General features: G+C 56.9%; 1 protein-coding gene across 1 annotated transcript in view; it reads left to right on the top strand.

Moving 5' to 3' along the window:
• LOC114616660 (nuclear receptor corepressor 2) overlaps nucleotides 1-20,862 on the top strand; it is a gene marked incomplete at its 5' end in the record, with an annotated part of 50,706 nt that overhangs the window by 8,952 nt on the left and 20,892 nt on the right. The window contains 6 exons of the mRNA XM_028762088.1: nucleotides 4,120-4,262; nucleotides 8,988-9,135; nucleotides 10,609-10,662; nucleotides 11,504-12,104; nucleotides 17,282-17,402; nucleotides 18,211-18,379. Of these exons, the coding sequence (XP_028617921.1) occupies nucleotides 4,120-4,262; nucleotides 8,988-9,135; nucleotides 10,609-10,662; nucleotides 11,504-12,104; nucleotides 17,282-17,402; nucleotides 18,211-18,379 (1,236 nt within the window). The remainder of the gene's footprint in view (nucleotides 1-4,119; nucleotides 4,263-8,987; nucleotides 9,136-10,608; nucleotides 10,663-11,503; nucleotides 12,105-17,281; nucleotides 17,403-18,210; nucleotides 18,380-20,862) is intronic.

Here is a 20,862-nt window from a genome sequence, read left to right as displayed (position 1 = left end):
CCATCCCTTGACTCCAGAGCAGGCTCAAGGAAGGAGGATGTGATGAGAGGCCTCAGGACAGGGAGTGCACATCTCTCTGACTTCTTGCTCTGGGAAGGTCTTCTTTTGCAAGTCTAAGGAAGCTGCTGTGGTGGTAGAGCTTGGGGCGGGGACCCTCCTAAGCTTCTTCCTGGGAGGATCTGGGAGCCCCAGCCTGGGAGAGCCAATCCTGCCATGTTGTGTCTCAGAGGTTACACATTTGCTGAGCTCAGACCCTGTGGAGGGGATGGGGCTGGAACAATCACAGCCGCCGAGCCACTGGAGCGTTTCATGGGTCCCAGGTAGCACATGAGAAAGGGTCACCTTTCTCCCTCCCCTCCGTGGCTACTGGGCTCCTTCAGCTCTCTGCCAGCTTCAGGCCCTGACTCAGGCCCCCTGCCTTGACTTCCTGTCTTGGCCAATTTCACTTCCTAAGTAGCTGCCTCTGAAATTCCTTCCTTAGAAATTAGTGGGGTGGGAGAACCCAAGACCGCAAGGCAGGCTGGCAAAACCATTGCACCGAGCACATGGGCCTAACACTTCCAGGACAGACACTCGTGGGACCTTCATGGCTCCCAGCCTCGGACAGTCAGGTGTCTAGAGCTTCGTTCCTTTTTGAAAGACATTTGCAGCCCAAGCACCCATCAGTATGGAAGGATAGCAGTCCCAGATGGCTGCAGCGAAGAGCTGATCTCAGGGAGTAGATGCTATGGAGATGAGATGCCACCCCAACTCCCTATCCACCCATCCCCAGGGCCAGAGGCAGGGCTCAAAATGCTTCCCAGGCAGATGCAAATGTCCTGGGGCCTTCTCAGGGTTGGGAGCTGTAGAGCTAACTGTTCTCTGTAGCTCTGTAGCTCTTAGGAGCTTTGGGGTTTCCTTCAGGAGCACCCAGACATTTTCTCAGGGGATATGCTCACATCGGCCCCCTTTGGAGTTCCCTGTGGAGCACAGTGGGATTCTGTAGGAACGAATTCTGTATTCTCAGCATTGTTGGAATCGGGATCTCTCCGCCAGCTGGCCGGGCATACAGGGACACTCCAGTCTGTCTGTCCATGTCCTCTGGGCTCCAGTCAGCCTGACCGGATGCTGCTCTAGGAGGCAGTTTAGTTGTCTTGGCCTCCCAGGAGCCCTTGGGACCTCGCAGCAGGTGCTCTCAGAGAATAGAGGATGTATTAGGTAGCCAGGGTCCCCAGACCTCTGGGAGTCCCAGCCCCCCCCACCACCACCACCACAAATGGTTGTGGTGTCAGAGTACTCATAAGTACATCCTAAGTTCCCCACCCTCCACCCCCGTAGAAAGCCTTGGCCACCCACAGCCCTCCAGGAGGCTGACTGGGCCAGGCTTTGGGGGCCTGCGAGGAAGGGGGGTGCGACCGCAGGTGGAACCGGCTGGCTGGCGGGAGGGCTGGCTGGCGGGCGGGCGGAAGAGGCTGCTTGCTCCCTGCCTGCCGGGGGTGGGAGCTCTGTTTTTCTGGATCCCTCAGTCTGTTCTTACCGCTGCTGACGCTGCCACGGATGGGGAGAGAGGGAGGGAGCCTGTGCCAGTTGGCCCGCCCAGCCGAACCTGGGCTTGTGCCCGGCCCCCGCCCGCCCCCGCCCGCCGCGTCTGGAGGTCACATTCAGTCCTGACGCGGCTCGTTGGGTCAGGCAGCAAGAAGAGCTGCGCGGAGCCCTGGGTCCCACAGCCCAGCCGTTTAGGGACACAGCTGCCTGGTACTATCCTGCCTGGGGCTTTTGGATTCCGTGTGGCTTGGTGGGTCTGGGGGCTCTGGGCCAGCACCCTCCCCAAGTGTCCTCCCTGAGACACTGGTGCCTGGAAGATCTGCGGACGCCGCGTGCGCACTGGTGACGCCTGGCACAGAGAAACCCAGCACACAGAACTGACAACTTCCCGCTGCCGCCGTAGCCCTCGCTCCCCTCCCAAGCAGGAAGGGCACTGCTCTGCTCTCTGGGGCAGCTGGTAGCAGCGGCTGGAGGAGTCCTGGGCCCACCCCCAGTGCCTGCTTTTGCCCTCACGGCTCCTGAGGATGTGAACAGAGATAGAACCAGGGGATACCAGCAAGAAGCCCTGAGGAGCCTTGCGGCCACAGCCTCCTAATCACTGCTCCGCTCCCGGAGCATCCTTCCAGCCGGATGTTTCCGGAAAACTTGGCCGAGGGGGAGACGCAGATGAGAGGATGTGAGTGGTCCCCAGCTGGGGATGGGGGCTGGAGGGTGGGGTTGGCTGGTGACAGGGACTTTGATGGGGCTACAGGAAATTTCGGCTGCGCATGTGGTGATGGTGGGGACTTGGAATTTTGGACCCGTGGCCATGGCTCCCCTTTCCCTGGCGCTCCTTCTTGTCTTTCTAGGGTGCAGCCAAGATCCCCTGGAAGGAGGCTGTACTTAGTCTGGGCTCCAAGCTCAGCCGGGGCATTCGCAGGGGGGCTCCCCGGGTTGGACAGGGCAGCTGGGCTGTCTCTACAACATGGGGTGTGAAGTGCTCCTGTGCACAGCACCCCAGTGTAAGGTTCCTAGAACGAGAGTGGAGGAAGCTCGCGTCTCCCCAGGGCTGTGTGGCACACTCTGGGAAGGGCTCCCCCCACAGCTCTGCCCAGCGCTCTTCCGTGACCACACGTGTTCAGCAACAGCTGAGTGTCATCCCCCACCCTGCCAGTTCCTTGCCTCTATAGGCTAAGTTAGTTGGGAGACCCAGCTGTTCGGACTCCTCGTTGACTTAACTGAATTTGGAAATGTCTGCTCCCCGGGGTCGGGCCATTCCCTCCCCCCAACTCCTCAGGCACCCCACCCCCAACAGCTCCAAATGGAGACCTGCCCTGGGGTTCCGGGGCCTGCAATCCCTCTGCCTGACGTGTTTGCTGGGCCCTCTTGGACTACACTCGGGTAATATAAATAAACGCAGCCCCAGCCGCCAGGTTCTGGAAGTGGCAGCTGCTGCTGGCGCGGGTGGAGGAAAAGGTCAGGGGCTGAGTTACACTTGATCCTGAGCCCTGGCCCTCCCTGCCTCCTGTCCTTGAGGATCCCTGAGAAGCAGCTCTGGAGCCACGTGGCTCTTGTGGTCACTGGAGGCCAGCAGGTGGCCTGCACCTCCCCCCTCACCATGTCCCCTGTGTCTTCTTTCCCCCCCACCCCCCAAAGTGGGAAGGTGAGGCTCCGGGCCCACTCCTGGGCTGGTTGAGGTGGGTGGGAAATGTTCAAGAATTTCAGTCTTTACCAGGGTGTGGGGGAGGGGCAAGATAGATGCAAAGCGAGTAGACCTATGGGGTCACTTACTGGTGTGCAGGGGTTTTATTGTTTCCTTTGTTTGTAGTAAGCCACCAACTGGGGTTTGAATGAGGGGGTGGGTCCCCCTTCCCTTCCCTCCCCCTCCTGCCCCCTGCAAGTCATAGTTAAGCCTCTTGTTCTGCTTTGACTTGTGTAGAGGAAAGTGATGGGAGGCTGGGTGATAGGAAATGGGACTTAGTGTTGTCACGTGTGGCTTTGAAGCTTGGAGTCCGGCACTGTCCTCCGGCCTCCTAACCTCCATCCCCAGCGGCAGGTTCTGTTGCCGCTATGGGAAAGTGGCCAGCTTTGGCTTTAAGAGAGCGGGGTGGGGGGTTGGGGGGATCGAAGGTTGGTGAGGTGTGAATAGAGCGCTCCATAGCCTTCTATGCTAGCCCAGGGTTTGTGGCCTCAGAGCTTGTGAGCGGTGAGGTCTATGTCTTGAGACAGATCTGTTGGTGGCTGCTGAGTGCCCAGTGGCCCTGAGTCTGGTGCGGCTCTTGAGGTCTGAGGGCCCAAGCTTACCCTGTTCCCTTCCCCAGCTTGGCCCTGCTCCGACCTCTGCTCTTCCAGAGCTCTTCTCCCTTCACCTTTGGTGAGACCGGAAAGCAGGCTCGCTCTCCTGAGGCCTCGCTGCAGCTGTGCAGTGTCAGAGCTGGGTCACCACAGCTCCCGCCCAACTGGGGAGGGACGGATGGGGGGAGGCTGTCTTCTGCCCCCTAGAATCTTAACTGTGGCCTTGCTTGGGGCCTTGCCTGTCACCATTTGTTTCCTGGTCCCTGGCTGTGCCCCTTGGTCTTGGACTGTAGTAAACCGTCACCTGCCCTCCACCTGCAGGCCTCCTGGAACATGGGAGGAACTGGTCAGCCATCGCCCGCATGGTGGGCTCCAAAACGGTGTCCCAGTGTAAGAACTTCTACTTCAACTACAAGAAGAGGCAGAACCTGGACGAAATCCTTCAGCAGCACAAGCTAAAGATGGTGAGTCTGGCCAGAACTCGTGGGCTGAGCCCTCTGGGGACTGGGGACAGCCAGGCTTCCCACAGCCTCCCTCATGTGGCCCCTGGATGCCTGGCACCCACATGGGGAACTATGGGTGGGCTTGGCCTTGAGTGAGCCCAGATTCCACTGTCACCCTCAGTTCCCTGGATTGGAGACCCAGAGGCAATGGGCCCCGAGTGAGCAGTCTGGCTGCCTTTGGAACAGCAGGGCTATGGTGACAGGGAATGAGGGTCACAAAAGACAGAGGCTGGAGGAAGACACATCCCACACTGAAAGCTGTGGGTATCTCCAAGCAGGGCCTCTGTTGCACCCATGGCCAGGAGAGTCATTGGAGCTACTGCACCACCTTCTCATGATCCCCCCTCCCCCATCTTGTACATGCTTGACGTCATCACCATTTTTAGGGCTGGGGAAAGTGAGGCTCAGGGAAGCTCTTTAGCCACCTAAGTGAGTATGTGAACTCAGAGCTGAGTAACTCTGCCCCCCCTCCCGCCGTGGTCTGAGGCTTGGGAGGACACCTTGTGGTCCGTCCTTCCCTGGGTTTAAAGTTGTGTGGGTTCCTGTGCAGCTGAAGATGTGTTGCTCTTGCCTGCAGCCTACCGAGGTCCAGAGCAGGGAGCACAGCAATGCACGGCATGGGAGAGCATGGGAGAGCATGGGAGAGCAGGCCAGAGACAGCATTGTTCTGTTAGGGCTCGGCTCAAGTCCATGCAGAATCCAGGGGCACCCTCCTCAGGCCACCCTCGTGCCATTGCTTACAGCCCGTGTTCCCCTGAGCATATGATTTTCCAGCTCTCCGTGTCTCCAGGGGACTGTACCCTCTGCTCTCAAGGACCCCCAGTGGACCCGAGTACACAGTCAGCTAGGAAGAGGGCCAGGGCGGAGCTTGTGGTTTGAGCACCCATATGACCTGACCAGTTTCTCCCTAGTGAGCCATTTCTTCAGCTAGAAGGTGGGTAGAGGAGGTGATGACAGTGGACAGAAATGCAGGTGGTCCCGTGAGTCAGAAAAGAGGTGCCCGTGAATGGGAGGCACTCTGTGGGGCTGCTTACTCTTTCTGACATCCCTGTCACCTACATCATAGCTACCTACCCCATGTCCTCTAGGTACCTGAAGTCCTTGCAATCACTATGCAGCAATTACCAAGGGCTATGTGTGTGTGTGTCCATCTGTCTGTCTGTCAGTCAGTCTGTGTCTGTGAATCTAGGTTGTGCCACTTACAGGCTGCGTGGCTTTAGCCAAGAGTCTTGTCCTCTCTGTGCCTCAGTTTCTCTGCCTGTGAAATGGAAAGGATAAAACAACTGCCTCCAAGGTCTCTGGGGGAGGGTGCGTTCCTCCCAAGTGCCAGGGCAGTACTTGGAAGGGGACATGAGGCAGTTCACCAGCTCCCCACCAGCTAAAGCCACAAGGCGCTGATGCTAGAGGGCTCAGGGTCTTCAGGGTGTGGTATGTCTGTCCCCGGTGAGAGATGGATCTAAGCCTGCATGCATGGAATCACCCCAAAGTACAGAGGGCTCTGGCCTGGTGGGTGTGTGCTCTGACTCTGCTGCCCTGCGGCTTGTGTTCAGGGCACACAGCTTGGCCTCTGGGCCTCAGTTCCCACCTGCTTCAGGAGCCTATGGGGAGCCAGTGCCTTCCACTGTGGGAAGTCCAGCGTCTGGCCCAGGTCACTGAGTAGGGCAGAGTCCCTGTCTGCTGGTCAGAGGTGTGGCTGGAGGTTCCTCAGGAGCTTGCTACTTCCATGGTGGGATGTGGGGAATCAAGGTGAGCTTCTGAGCTGAGAAGGTGACTCTGGTCTGAGTGGGGTGGAGCCAGGCTGCCCTGGAAGGGGGTCTTCGCCCTGTTCTTAGCTTTGTCATTGAGGTGGCTGCTCTGACTCCACCTGTAGGGGAGGTGGGCTGATTCTCTCCCCAGGCAACCTCAAGAGCAGGCTGGTCCTAAGGATCACAGAGCAGTAAGCAGAGGCGGATACCCCACCCCCACCCCCCAAGTATAGAGTGAGCACCCTGTTGTGGGAATGTGTGAGCTGGCCTTTGTAGAAGCCCCTGGCCTGGCTGGCTGTTCCCACCCACTCTGGACGCCCCTAGAAAGAGAGGAGGTCAAGCTGGGCCTCGTGGCTCATGGCACTGAGGAGACTGAGGCAGGAGGATCAGGATTTCAGGGCCAGCCTAGGCTACAGGACCGTGTCTCAAAAAGAAAATTACAAGAACAAGAGGGTCGCTTCTGTCCTCTGAGTCCTGAAGCAGTGGCTAAGGCCTTTGGCTGCTGGCCTGGCCCCGTCTGAGAGGAGGAAGGCATGCCACCCTCGGCCACCCAGGGAGCAAGGAAGGCAGGAGGTCAGTGGGTGTCCCTCCTGCTCATCCCAGGCCTGGCCTGCACATGGCTGCTGGAAACTCATCAGGAAACAGGAGCTTGGGCGGAGCCCGCGTGTCGCAGGTTATGTAACATTTGGCAGCCTTGTCCTCTCTGAGGTCTCCCTCCCCCTCTGTGTGGCCGAAGGCTGCCCTTCTGTCTGTGTCCCGGCCCTCAGGGCTCGGCCTCCAGGTTGCTCGGTGTGTCATCTGGGCGCTGGCCCTGCTGGCCTTGCTTCCTTCTGCTGCTTCTCTCTGTGGCTGCTGGGAGACGCTCCAGGCGGGGATGTACTTGAACTCTAGCAGGCAGGCCTCCTTGACTCTGAGCTTTGTCTCTCTGAGTCAGTGTCGTCGGCTCTGAGGCTCCTTTGTGTAGTGACATGGTTACAGAGTGCACGTAGCTCTACTCCAGGTGTCGGAAGGAGGCAGTTAGAGCAGGCAAAGGTCCCAGTTGACGGGGAGTAGGTCTCGGCAGGAGCTGCTGTAACACACACGTAACTTGCAGCATGTGGCCCACAGTTGCCGAGACACAGATGCAGAGAGAGTGAGGGTTTGCAGGGCATTGGTTAATCCTTCAGGGAAATCAGAGAGGGCCTCTGGGGAGATGACGTTGGAGGAAGTGAGTATTCGCTATCTGGGGGAAGGGTGTTCAGGCAGGGAAGGAACAGGCTGTGTAAAGTCCCTGGGGCTGGCGTGGGGCCGAGAGAAGCAGACTTAGACTATGCAGAATGGCAGGGCCAGTGTGATCTGGAGCTGATTTCAAGCGTCAGGGGCTGCCTGGTGTGGTGGCCGTTTACGGCAGGGTAACTGTGTGTACGTGTGACTTGACACCTTGCAGATTCCCGGTGTGCAGCAGGTGCTTTGTAAATGCCATCTGAAATTTTGAGTTTGTATCTCCAGAACACCCGATTACACATGCCTACCAGCCCTCTGGTGCTGGGGCTGTGGCTGTGGCTGGATTTCCCATAGACTCTGGAGTCACAGGGGTGTGCTGTATCGCCTGTCCGTGGCTCTGCCGGGCTGATGGGCTCCCATTTCCTGTGAGTGTCCCTGCAACCTGCTGCCTAGTTCCTGTTGCTAAAGATAGACGAAGGAAGGGAATCCCCAGCCACACGCCACAGCATCCCCGCACCCGCAGACTGGAGCCTGGGCCTCCTGGGAGGTGCCAAGACCAGGCCCTGTGTGGGCGCAGGTGGCAAAGCAAATGTCCACAAGGTCTGTGTATACTTAGAACAAGCCTGTGGCCTAGCGTCCGCAATAAGGGACAGTGATGGACGGCAGGCATGTATTTCCCTTTTATCCCTGTGTCCGAGGATCCTGGCTTGTCCCAGGGATGGCACATCTGTAGCTTAGGGGCTGTGTGACAATGGACATAGCAGGCCTCAGAGCATGGTCATGCTATGTTTCCAGGACAGAATGTCACCAGTCAGGTATAGCAGAACTATGATCTGTCACCAGCTTCTGACCTTGGTGGTTTTTTTCTGACCTACGACTCCCCGTTTGCTGTCTTCCACCTTCCCCAGGAAAAGATCCTCGGTTGCAGTGTGTCTCCACCCACCACCGCCTGTCCCTCATACTAGACCAGGCTTACCCTGTGCTAGGTCCAGAAAGCCCTGCGTGCCAAGGGGAGGGGGCCCTGGTCGTTTCTAGACCAGTGTGTGTCCTGACTCTGCCATTTCACATTCCAAGCTGAGGGAAGCTTCAGCTGCTCTGGGCTGCAACCCAGCTCAGTAGAGAGACACGGAAGTCCAGCCTGGAGGGGATTTTGAAGGCTCCTATGCCGGGAGGGTGAAGGTGGGCCCTGAGTGTGAGGAGCAGAGGTGGTTTGAGGGAAAAGCAAGACTACAGTATGGCTCATCCACACCCCCAGGGCCTTTGCACATAAGCCTCTCTCACCCAGAGCCTTGCTTGGATGCCCCCTCTATACTCAGACCTGGACTCCAGTGTCGCCCTCCTGTAGAGTCCTGATCACCCACCCTGCTGGCTTGGTCCTGTTCCTTTTCTGTCCCCGTTTGATCCCACTGTGGCCCCCGGCCAACCCTCTGAGTCCTAACTTTAGGCCATGTTGTGCTCCCCTGAGTCTATATCCACAGCACCTCCATCCAACAGTGCCCCAAGTGTGCACTGTGACACTATAACCTGGGCCCATCCTGTACCCAGGGTCCCACTGGGACACATGGCACTACGAAGCCTCTGTGGTAAAAATAGCCCTGGCCTTCCAGGCCACTGCCGTGGGCTGAGTGGGAAGGTTGCCCGCACATCCATACGGCCAAGCTCACTACCCTCGAAGCTGTGACTGGGCCTCAGACCTAGGGCATCCCCGGCCTTGACCGCTGCTACTGTCCTGTCCCAGGAGAAGGAGAGGAATGCACGGAGAAAGAAAAAGAAGACCCCAGCTGCGGCAAGTGAGGAGACGGCCTTCCCACCTGCTGCTGAGGATGAAGAGATGGAAGCGTCAGGCGCAAGTGCCAATGAGGAAGAGCTGGCGGAGGAGGCAGAAGGTGAGGTCACTGTCCTCGGGGGTGGGGTGGGGGGAGTGAACACACATACACACACACACACACACACACACTCTGTTCTGTGTCTTCTAGGCATCCCTTGGTTCCCCAGGCCAGGCCTAGGGATGAGCACAGAGGAGCCCTGACTAGACTGGAGACTTCTGGCTCCAGCTCCCCACAGTTCACATGCTTTCTCTGTCCGCCCGGCATGACCTCGGGAGGCCAAGCCATGAGTCCTCTGAGCATCCTAGGCTGGGCCCTGGCCTGTTGGTGTCAAACCTCTTTGTTGAACACCTTCCCAGCCGCCCCCATGAGCAAGGTGGACATAGCAGGGAGGGGAAGTGGTGGAGACAGAGCTGCCCACAGAGTGAGGGGTGACTGAGCCGTAGCTATGGGGAAGGGGGGTGGCTTACACATCTGCTTAGGAGCAGGGACGGTGAGGGGCCAGGATGCCTGAGGCCTCTCACCACCTGGGGATTCCTGAGGCGGCTAACCATTCACACCCAAGAGCAATGGGCTAGAAAGGCTGAGGTCCAGGCTAGGGGCCACTTGACCTAGGATTTCCTTGTGTGGTAACAGTCATGGCACCCATATAGCCTTGTCTCTGTCACCACATGCTGAGGAGTGACTGAGGAGGTCCCTAAGACCTGATTTGACAGCTTTGTCATAGCCCTGTACTCTGTGTCTCTTTGGCATCCAGGGGAAGGGGCCTGGTGGTCTTCCTATATTACTTGATGTCTGGGTCTGTAAAGTGCCTGCTACGTCCAGGCTCTGTGAACGTGCCTGGTACACATCCTGGGTACCTGATGGAATGTCTCAGTCCAGAACTGGGCCTCTAGCCATTCCTTCCTAGTGCTTAAGGTGGGGACCAGTCACAGTTGTCACAGTCCCTGCATGACTCTGGGGGCTTCTGGTATAGACATAACTGACAGCGAGTTGTAGGCACCAACACCTGAGATGGAGGATTGCCCGCTTGTTCACAGGACCAGTAGCTTCGGCCTCCTATGTCCTGTTGTTGGGCTGCAAAGAGGAAGACCAGAGGTCGTGGCCCCCTTTGTGGCTACTTGATTTCCTCACCTGTCACCATCCTTCATGAATAATACCCTGGTCTTGAGGTCTCTGAGGGTCACATGTCCTGTGTGCTCACGGCCAGCTCCCTGCTGGTGTTACCAATACCTGTTCTGGGAGAGATGTCCTGCTCTGGGCTCCAAGGGAACTGAGAAGCCAGGGAGGCTGGGGACTGATTGACAAGGTTGGAAGGCACATTGGTTTGTAGCCCTGGCACTCATACACAGCTCTGTTGATCCTGGACGCACCTCGGCCTTGCCTGGTGGCAGGCGGGGTGGCAGGAGCGACACACTTTGGCTGTGGGTGGCCAGGGCCTCCCTTGGGAGCAGTGGAAGCTGTCTCGGGTCCCCTGCCCTTGTCGAATCACTGTACCGCCCCAGTTCTAACGCCTCTCTAATTTCCTTCCAGCCTCGCAGGCCTCTGGGAATGAGGTTCCCAGAGTCGGAGAATGCAGTGGCCCAGGTAAGAAAGTGGCTTTTGGCTGAGCTGGTGGCCCAGGGCCATAGTGGGGTATCCAAGATCTTAGATCCCCATCCCTGGTCCTTGCTGTGTGCTGCTTCTTCTGTTTTTGTTTTTTTTGTTTTTTGTTTTTTTTTTCCCCCTCTACAAAGTTTCTGTTCCCTGTTGTGTCCGTGGACAGCATGCTCTGCCTGTCTTTCTTCTCTTTGGGACCCTTCCCTTTTCCATGTCCTCAGCCTTGTTTCCAGGTGTCTAGTTTGCAGAAAATGGAGGGACTAGAGACTTAATATGTTCGTGCACACGCACGCGCGCGCGCGCGCACGCACACACACACACACACACTCAGCCTTAAACAAATGGGAGCTGGAGCAGCAGACACGCTCCTTCAGGGCGTGCTCCGATGCAATGGCCTTGTATCGAGCTGTATTGTCGGCCATATTATAATACACTTGTGGTCCCCCCCAACAGTCACCCTCCTGCTCAGCCTCCTCGGAGGTTTGGTTCCCCATTCTGTGGATAGGGAAAGTGAAGCTTGAGCGAAGCCCTGAGCTTCCCATGGGAGTACCAAAAGTTGGGCATCGAGCTGAGTGGCGCCCAGACCATAGCTGCAGACCTCAGAGGAAGGCCTGTCTTGAGGCTGTTCTTGGATTGGCCCTGTAAGCGCACTGGCTACTTGGGGAAGTCTAGGGGTTGGGGTTGGCCAGTCTGTGGGCAGCAGGGAAGAGAAGCCAAAGTTACAGGGACTGGTGAGGGCTGGACAAGGCTTACCCAGAGGTATAGGAGCTGGGGGGCTGTTCATCCCCTGAGTAGCTTATGTCCTCCTTTCCTCTTGCCCTGCATGTAGCTGCTGTCAACAACAGCTCTGATACCGAGAGTGTCCCATCCCCGCGCTCGGAAGCTACCAAGGACACTGGGCCTAAGCCCACTGGCACTGAAGCATTGCCCGCTGCCACCCAGCCACCCGTTCCTCCTCCAGAAGAACCCACAACAGCCCCTGCTGAACCCTCCCCAGCCCCTGATGCCAGTGGGCCACCATCCCCAGTGGCTTCCCCATCACCTGCCGCACCCCCGACTACTGTTGACAAGGATGAACAAGAAGCCCAGGCTGCTACAGTTCCCCAGACGGAGGAAGCCAAGGAGCAGAAGTCTGAGGCAGAGGAGCTGGTGATCGATGTGGGAAAGACAGAGGAGCCCGAGGCTCCTGAGGAGCCACCGGAGAGTGTAAAGAGCGACCACAAGGAAGAGACTGAGGAGGAGCCTGAAGACAAAGCCAAGGGCACAGAGGCCATTGAGACTGTGTCTGAGGCACCACTCAAGGTGGACGAGGCTGGTAGCAAGGCAGCTGTGGCCAAGGGTTCCAGCTCGGGTACCACCCAGGACAGTGACTCCAGTGCCACCTGCAGTGCCGACGAGGTGGACGAGCCCGAGGGAGGTGACAAGGGCAGGTGAGAGGCGATGAGCAAGTGAGCTTTGGTTCTTGTGTATTCTGCAAACACAGGTGGCCCAGCCTGCCTTGGAGTCTTGTGGCTGGTTTTCAGGGGTCAACATGACACTGAGACCAGAAACAGGGGTGTCCTAGTCACTGTTTTATTGCTATGAGCAAGGCAGTTCTTACAGAAGAAGACATTTAATCCTGGGCTGGCTTACAGTTCCAGAGGTTTAGCCCATATCCTCTGGAGAAGTGGTTGAGAGCTGTGGAGAGACACACAGTGGGGGAGGGAAGGAGGGAGAGAGCTGTGTACATTGCTACAGAGCCTGGCTTGGGCTTTTAAAACCTCAAAGCCTGCTCCCAGGGACACACTACCTCCAACAAGGTCCCACCCTCTAATCCTTCTAATCCTTTCAAATAGTGACTTAGCATTCAAATGTGTGCTTCTATGGGGACATTCTTATTCAGACCACCTTCAGGGAGTTCATTCTAGAAGGGAAGACCCACTGGGGCAACCTGGAGATGTGATCTGGAAGAGAGGTAGCCATAGAACGCTCCAGGGAGAGAATGAGCTAGCAGTGTGTGTTGGTGTGATCCAGACCAGGTGGCTTGACATAGCAGAGTAGTGGGAGGTAGAAGGTCCAAATCCAGGTGTGCTGGAGTCACCCATACTCCAACCTGGTTTCTATCCAGCACCTTTCAGTGCTGATGGATGCCTGTAGTCCTTGGCTTATAGACACAGCACTCTGATCTTAGCCTCCATAGACTTTAGGGTCCCCTGTACCTCTGTTTAAATTAATTCCTGCTTCCTTGAAGGTTGCCCGTCTCCCATGACTACATCAGCATAGCTTTCTGACAAGGTCTCATACACCGGGCCCCAGAGTTAGGTCTGGGATCCCGGGACACAGTTCTTCCCTTCCATGGTAAGAATGGTTGATGCAGAGGCCATGGCTAGGGGCCAGCCTGGTGCCTGCAGTGAGGAGGGACTACTTCATGGGACAGGCCATTGATTGTGTTCCCAGAGTATTCAGGATGTTGAGACATGAAGTCTGCTGAGGGGGGTCCCAGTGAGCCAGATTGTTCCAGTGATGGCAGTAAAGATGCCAACTATGGGGCAGTGATTCAGATGATATCACCCAGGGCCCAGACACTGGAGCCCCTGGCCGTGCAGACACCCCCACCTATCTCTGAGGTAGCGTTGGATTTGTGGAGTATTCCGATTGGCACGCTCCCTGCCCTAGGGGCACACCATGTTTTAGGTGAGACCCTCTAGGCACCCAAAGGCAGGTCTGGAAACCTCTCCCCATCACATCTGGACAGCCCCACCCACCTCTGGGCAGCCGCAGTTGTTTTGTGATGAGGCAGTGTGCTATGTTTATTTTGACTGCAAACAGCAGAGTCTGTTTTCTCTCCCTTCGAGTCTCTGAAAAATTCCAGCAGAGCAAGGGAGGAGACCGTGACCTTCAGTCGGCCCACACAGGGCCCTTCCTGCTTCCCCTGGCTCCCCTCTCCCCTCAGGGCTGGTGGGTTTGAAATGGATGCTTTGTAGATCTTCTCTAGTCCCGGAGGACTCCACTGGTAGGGCCCACATTGAGCAGGTGGACAACAGATGGCCCTGGATAAGCAGAAGGTAGCCAGCAGGCCTCCGTGTCCCCAGCTTCTTGCCTGATAGGCACAACAGGACATAGGGCCCATGGCAGTGTCAGTGCCACCAGGGTCTCTGCTGAGATGAGAGATTGCCACAAAGCCACAGGTGGCTCTAGCATGGCCCTCTGGAGTCTCGATGGTAGACTCTCAGGCCGCAGAGCCTGGCGTGGGGTACTATCCTGTATACCAGCCCGCTCCTCAGACTTCTGTAGGCTCTGGTCAGGCTGAGGCCTCTCAGTTCTGGCTCCCTTCTCCCGTAGGTACTAGCCAGTAGTATCTTCCCTCCCTGGTGCTTGGTGGCTATCCACCTTCCCTGCTTGCTCTCTAGCTCCTAGGCTGGGTCTCAGGACACCCTCCCTGTCCTGGGGCCCACCTGAGCTCTCAGTGAGCATCTAGGCTTCCTGGTGGGAAGCTTACCACCTTCACTGGCCACACCATGGGGGATGGGGAGGGTAAGTGAAGTACTTCAGCAGGCCAGCAGCCTGAGCTGCTCTCTGTAAACTCTGGGTGATCGCATCTAGGCCCTCTCAGTCCAGTCTGGGAGAGCTCCGCTGCTCACTGCTGCCGTGCCGGGGGAAGCTTAGCCCAGAGTTTGCAAGGAGGCTTGCAGCCCTACCTCACTTTCAGAGTAGGGACTTGGTGCTTTCCAGTAGAGCTGGACCTTGGGAAGCCCCACCCACCCCCAGCCTCCAAGCTCAGTTTCCACATTTGCAATGGGTAAAGTTGTCACCACCGAGTTGTTTGGTTATAACTGTGACCAGGTTCACAGTGTTTGGTTCACAGCAAGTGCTGGGCAGGCCCCTGGAGAGACTAGACACAGGACCAGCAGGGCCCTGATTTCCCAGTGCTCTTGGTGCTGGTGGGAAGAAAGGCGTGTAGCTCATGACACATGTGGATGGTATGTGTGACTCGAAGCCGGCAACCCTTGATGGTCATTGCTCTTAGTGTGGAGAGGAAGCCTCATCCTCGTGTGGGAGGAGCCAGGTAGGACAAAGGGCCTCTGGCCTCTGAGCTTACGGTCAGTGCTTCTCTAAGGTCTGTAGCTCGGGGTCTAGTGACCAGTGGGGTTTTTGTCCTGTGAAGACCAGACATCAAAGCTATTATTATTATTATTATTTTTAATGACGTGTCTGTGTATGAATATATGAGTGTGTGCACGTGAGTGCTGGTGTCTTTGGAGGGATGAGGCCATCTGATCTCCTGGAGAACAAGTTTCGGGCGGTTATAAACCACCTGGTGTGCCTTCTGGCCTCCATACCCCTAAGCCACCTCTGCCGCTCGTTGATGTGCGTGCGTGTTTGTACACCTGCCTGAGTGTTTGTGTGCCACATTCTTGTGCACTGACCACAGAGGCCAGAGGAAGGAGGCCAGAAGAGGGCATCAGGTCTTCTTTCTGGTGCTGAACCACCTTGTGGGTTCTAGGAACCAAACCTGCGCCTCTGCTCTTTACCACAGAGCCATCTATCCAGCTCTAGGATACCGTTCTAGCTTTAGGCCTGCCTGGAGATTATAGGGAAACTGAGGCACACAGAGAAGGTCTTAGTTCCCAGGCGTGTGCCTTCATGAACTAGACATGCAATTTGAATCTCTGCAGAAGCGTATTTTCATATACACAAAAGTCTAGTTTCAGCGCTGAAGCTTCCTGTTGTTCTCTACTGCTACACAGATGGGGGTGAAGATGCTCCCCGAATTTAATGCTGCAGCAGTGGCCTCTCCATTACAGCACACCTTTCTTTGGTGGCTCTGGAGAGCTGTAAGTCACTTGCACACCACTTAGGGCACACAGTCTTGTGACATTGGGTGTTTGCAGTGTCTCACGGTATCATTACAGACTATGCCATCACCCCGGAGAACACCCCACAGCCTTCCTGGTTGTGTGTATCTATTGATGGGGCGTGTGGCCATTATGTCTGGCCTCTTTTGCATAGCACTGTGTTTTGGGGGCTCTTCTGTTGAAGGGCAAGCGCCAGGACCCCATGACTTGGATGGCAGCCCCCTTGCCTCTGTCTGTGGGTATCTGCATGACTACGTAGTTTGCTGAGAATACTCACAAGCTGGTTTCTCTGTGGTATACGTCTTCATTTCTCCTGAGAATGGTTCCGCTCAGTATAGGGTTAGTGGGGAAGCCTTGTTTTGTTTTTGATGCTTCGTAAGTGAGATTCACTACGTAGCCCAGGTTAGCCTTGAACTTGTAGAATCTTCCTGCCCAGACTCTCCAATGCTGGGGTGATAGTTGCCATGCCACCCCACCCAACCTGGGCGTGACCTTCTGAGGCGTTTTTCAAAGCTTGTGTAGTATTTTATTTCAATTTAAGTTTATCAAAGCTAGTCATAAAAATGGCTAGGGGCAGCCAGGCATGATGGCAACATGCCTTTAATCCCAGTACTTAGGAGGCAGAGGCAGGCACATCTCTGAGTTTGAGGCCAGCTTGGTCCACTAAGTGAGTTCCAGGACAGCCAGGGCTACACAGAGAAGCCCTGTGTAGAAAAACCAAAAAGAAAGGAAGGGAGAGAAATGGCTTAGGGAGGGCGGAGCAGATGGAACATGGACCACAGGAGATCTGGTGAGAATGGCAGCCGAGGAGTCTCTGCCATGGGTGTGGACAGGTGGGATGGAGGAGTCAGGGCGGCCTGTTCTTCCTGTCCCCCCCCCCCCCCCCGATTGCCTCAGGCAGCTTCAGCAGGCGTCATCCTGTCTGTCTGCTCTCCCTGCTTGGCTGAGCGTATGGCAGATGCGGGCAGCAGGCTGCTACCCGCAGGGCCTGTCGCACGCATATTTCTGCCGCAGCAGAATCTGTGCCCCTCCATCTGCTGAAGGAGGCTCGCGCTCTTTTGCTGTGTCCCCTGTGGTCTTAGCTGTCAGGAGTTCTCACCCCAAAGGCTGAAGGGCCAGCTTACGTGGCTTCATGTGCCTTGAACCAGGATGGTCTCAGTACCCAGAGGTGCATAGCCCCTGGTGTTTTTAAGGACCATCCCTAGATTTCTCCTCTGTCCAATTTCTAGGGCTGTACCCATAGCTCATCCCGTCATTGAGGTCGTGAAACTTGCCTAACACCCCCCCCACCCAGGACAGGACTGAGCTCAGAGACATATTTGGGCCCAATACACACAGGCTCCAGTTAGTAGAGTCATCCGCCCCGTCCCAGGTCCCAGTCTGCTCTTCTTACTCTGGGTTTGAGACGAAAATAATCTCCAAGGAATCTCTCCATGTCCCTCCACCCTGATCCGGTTGAGTTTGTGGCCTTCCGGCCACTCCCTGAGGGCCTGCATGGCCTAGGCGCCCAGTTAGGTCTTTTCAGCTGTCCTCTTTGCCCTGAGGCCATCTTGGAGCGGTGGATCGTGTGGGCCAGAGGAGTGCGGCTACCCAGCAGAGTGTGTTGGCTGGGGCACCTGGACTCTGCTAAGGGCCTCCCTGGCAGACCCCACCATTCAGGACTTGAAGGAGAAGCCATGGAGGCAGGACTGCCCCAGCCCACTTTCCTAGGAAGGCCCTCTAAGAGCCTGTGGCTGATGCTCCAGCCTGACCTGACGCTTGTCCCTCCCCAGGCTGCTGTCACCAAGGCCCAGCCTCCTCACCCCAGCCGGAGATCCCCGGGCCAGTACCTCGCCCCAGAAGCCACTGGACCTGAAGCAGCTGAAGCAGCGAGCAGCCGCCATCCCCCCTATTGTGAGTAAACCCTGCATCCAGGCAGCCCACCTTGAACCTGATTTCCTGTGTTCAGCATTGCTGGTTGGAGCTTTGCCTCCGGAGGGAGGCTCTTCCCCAGGCTAGCGGCTCCCAGAGATGGAGATGTATACACGGGACTGGTTGATAGGTAGGCAGGCTGGGAGGAGTTGGGAGATCGGGAAGGCCGGTCTGAGCAGACGCTCTCTGGAGGTTCCCCCACGCCCCAGACCAGGCAGCTGTGGCCAGCAAGCCAGTCCCCAGACCCAACGACACCTCAGCCAACTGATGTCCAGGCCCTTTCAGGTCTGTCTCTGGGGCCTTTTGGAGCTCCCCGTTTTCTAAAGACACTTGCCTGGCTTTAGTCTCTTCGGCTATTTTAAGATTTAGGTTTTGCCTTTCTATTGAAAGCAGCAGTTTGTGGAGGTCCAAAGTGGCCTGTCTGTCAGGTTTAAGTGTTGGACATAGGTGTCTGGCTTCACTGCTAGCTCCCCAAAGCCCACATAGCTGCTACTTCTTACTCCTGATTCTCGTGGTGATATGGGGTGTGCTAGGTGGAGTACACAATAGTGGGTCCTAACAGGTCCTAGCACCTGCCTGGCTCTGGGCACCGGAAACAGGCCCTTCTTTGGCAGTGATGACCCACCCCCCCATGTCTGATGTTAAGGCTCTGCCTCCACATGGGGGCTTTAAGTGGAATGTGGCTGCCTTTCTAAACCTGGCTTTTGTACTGGCCACACGGCCACTCCCTAACCTGTCAGCCTCTGACATGGGGCCAGGATGTTCACGCCCTCCCTGTGTCCCCCAACAGGTCACCAAGGTCCATGAACCCCCCCGGGAGGACACAGTACCCCCAAAGCCAGCTCCCCCTGTGCCTCCACCCACGCAGCACCTACAGCCAGAGGCTGACGTGTCTCAGCAGTCCGGAGGAAGTCCACGTGGCAAGTGCCGGAGCCCAGTGCCTCCTGCTGAGAAAGAGGGTGAGTGTTGGGCACAGGGATGCGGTGGGAGTGAGGAGCAGCCCTCTTCTCTGTGGAGCTCCCAGGGCAAGCCCGGGCCAGGCTAGGAGGATACATTGTTACGGCAGCAGATGACAGGTCTCAGCCACAGAGCTCCAGAAGTAACTCAGGCTGGGGGCTCTTGAGAAATCAGAGGCAGTCTAGTGTTGGGGTGTGGTGTGTGTGTGTGTGTGTGTGTGTGCGCGCATGCATGTGTGTGCAAACATACATGTAGCCAGCTTCTCCTTTGGTGTGATTCAGGTCCCATGTGACCTTTGGGATCCCTGAGGGTGCAGTGCAGGTCACTGTCTTAGAACAACAGCAGGACTGACCTGAGCTGAACCGGCTAGCCTTTCCCCGGCTAACGCATGGCCTGCCCACTGTTGACACCCCTTCATTGGCAGCACAGAGCCTCCTGGGCAGGTAGTGGGCAGCATCTGCCAGGGCCCCGTGGTGTTTGTACATCGGTGCTTCTGAGCACTAGGATTGTCAGAGGGAGGTAGAGGCTCTGCCTAACTTAGTGGTGGTGGGCGTGAGAAACAAGCAGGCCGTGGCCGGTGCGGGGCAGACACAGGTGGGCTGTGTGTCCCACAAGGATCTGGTGGGAGAGCATAGGAGATGATGGGGAAAGGCCCTTCAGAGACTGGGAGGGGGGGAGGAGGTCAGAGAGGACAGTGGGGAGGAAATTGTGTAGCTAAGGTGGAGAACAGCTTTGAGTGACAGTTTGCTTTGGGAGGGGCATGTCATCAGATTAGGGTTTTGAGAAAAATCAGTGTCTGATTCTTGTTGAAAAAGGGCAGAAGGGAGTAGGGCAGGGGTGGGAGGCGGGCTGAGGCGCTCCTCCCAACAGCTCCAGGGCAGCCTGGACTTGACAGGTGGCCTTGGAAGTGGAAGTGGGAGGAAGGGGAGGCTTGAGTTTGTTCCTGAGGCCAAGCCACCGGGACCTAGTGATGACCCCTGGGAAACAAGGGCAGGGGTGTCTTGTTGGAGCTGGGTCGGGAACACACTACAGGAAGGGGTGGGCTTTAAGGGGCCAGGTGTATAGAATACAACGTGCTGTGAGAAGCCACCGGGACTCAAGATGACAGCCTGGGATGACCGAAAGGGGAGGGGAAAGGCACTGGTCTGGCTCTGGCCAGGCAGCTGTGGCTGAGCAGGGCTGGAGCCACCTAGGGCCAGCCAGGTCCTGCTAAGTTGGGCCCTAGGCCCCAGTCCCTGGGAAAAGAGCCAGCAGTTCATGGTCCCTGAGGCTGGTTCTGGGCCCATCCATGTGGCCAGTGCTACGTTGTTTCCTAGACTCCTCCCTGGGGAACATTGCACCTGGCGGCAAGCTCTGTCACGTGGTCTGGCCACAGAGCGGCTCCCCAGAGGACACATGAACCCAGCATGCAGGAAGCCAGCCTTTTCTGTCCTGGCTCCAACAGGGAGCTTCCAGGCCAGCCAGGTCCCTTGGGATCCCCAGGCCCGGCTGGAGGAACAGGTTGTCCATCCTGGCTCTCAGCCACCTGCCTGCATTGGCTGAGTCTGACCCCATTTCCTTCCAGCCTGAGACGTCCTCTCTGTCCCCCAGCTCTCCAGAGCCAAGTTGGATGGGGCAGCCAAGGTCTACACTGGGCCAGGGCATTGGGTGTTTGAACTTCCTGGTTCAGAGCAAGCCCTGTAGGTTGAGAATGTGAATACCACACCAGTTATTTTGGTGGGCCACCATCTCCCCAGGGGCCGTGAGTTCAGGGGAAGTCTGGTCCCCCGTAAAGGAGAGATTGGACCTCTGCTTGTGTCGTAGCTTTTCTTGAGGACAGCCTAGGGCTGTGTGGAGGTGATCCTCAAGACACTTAGCTGTCAGTTCCTGTCCCGAGGCCAGGGCCACTGTCCTTCAGGATTTCTGGGTGGGTCGTGATCCCCAGAATGTATCCAGCCAAGGCTTGCAGTTCAGAACAGATCGAAGCTAAAGCCAGAGCTCATGGAGCCTCAGTGGGTGCAGACCTGTCTCTGGGCGTTCGACACCTGAGAATCACGGGGGTTCTGGGCCATGTGGCATAGCCACGAGCTGTAGCCGGCTGCCTGTGTTCTCAGGTCTCCCCTGCACTCAGCAGCCAGGGCCTCGGTCTTTCCATCTTGAGGGTGAAGGAACAAACCGGCTGTGACATCCGAAAATGTGCTACCTTTTGCTGTTGTTTGTGACCACATGGGCTCCAATCCAGACATGGCCACATTTGGCAGGTGACGGGTCTGGTCACTGTCCTCAGTGTGCCATACAGGCTCAGCCTACTGACTGCCATATATATAGTAGATGGCTATACACACACTGCCTCTGCCCCAAGCTCATCTAGAGTGGCTGCTAGCCACACCCACTGCCATAGCTTGCAGTCACCGAGGGCGGTCAGCAAGCCTGACCCAGCCAGCACTGTTGGTCCTGTACACTCAACTGGGGGCATTCTGCGGGGAATCGTAAAGCAGACGTTGTC

This window comes from Grammomys surdaster, unplaced genomic scaffold (assembly GCF_004785775.1).
Source record: "Grammomys surdaster isolate TR1022 unplaced genomic scaffold, NIH_TR_1.0 332804, whole genome shotgun sequence".
Classification (NCBI taxonomy): domain Eukaryota; kingdom Metazoa; phylum Chordata; class Mammalia; order Rodentia; family Muridae; genus Grammomys; species Grammomys surdaster.
The sequence above is the reverse complement of the archived record's forward strand: the minus strand, read 5'-3'. Positions and strand labels throughout refer to the sequence as shown.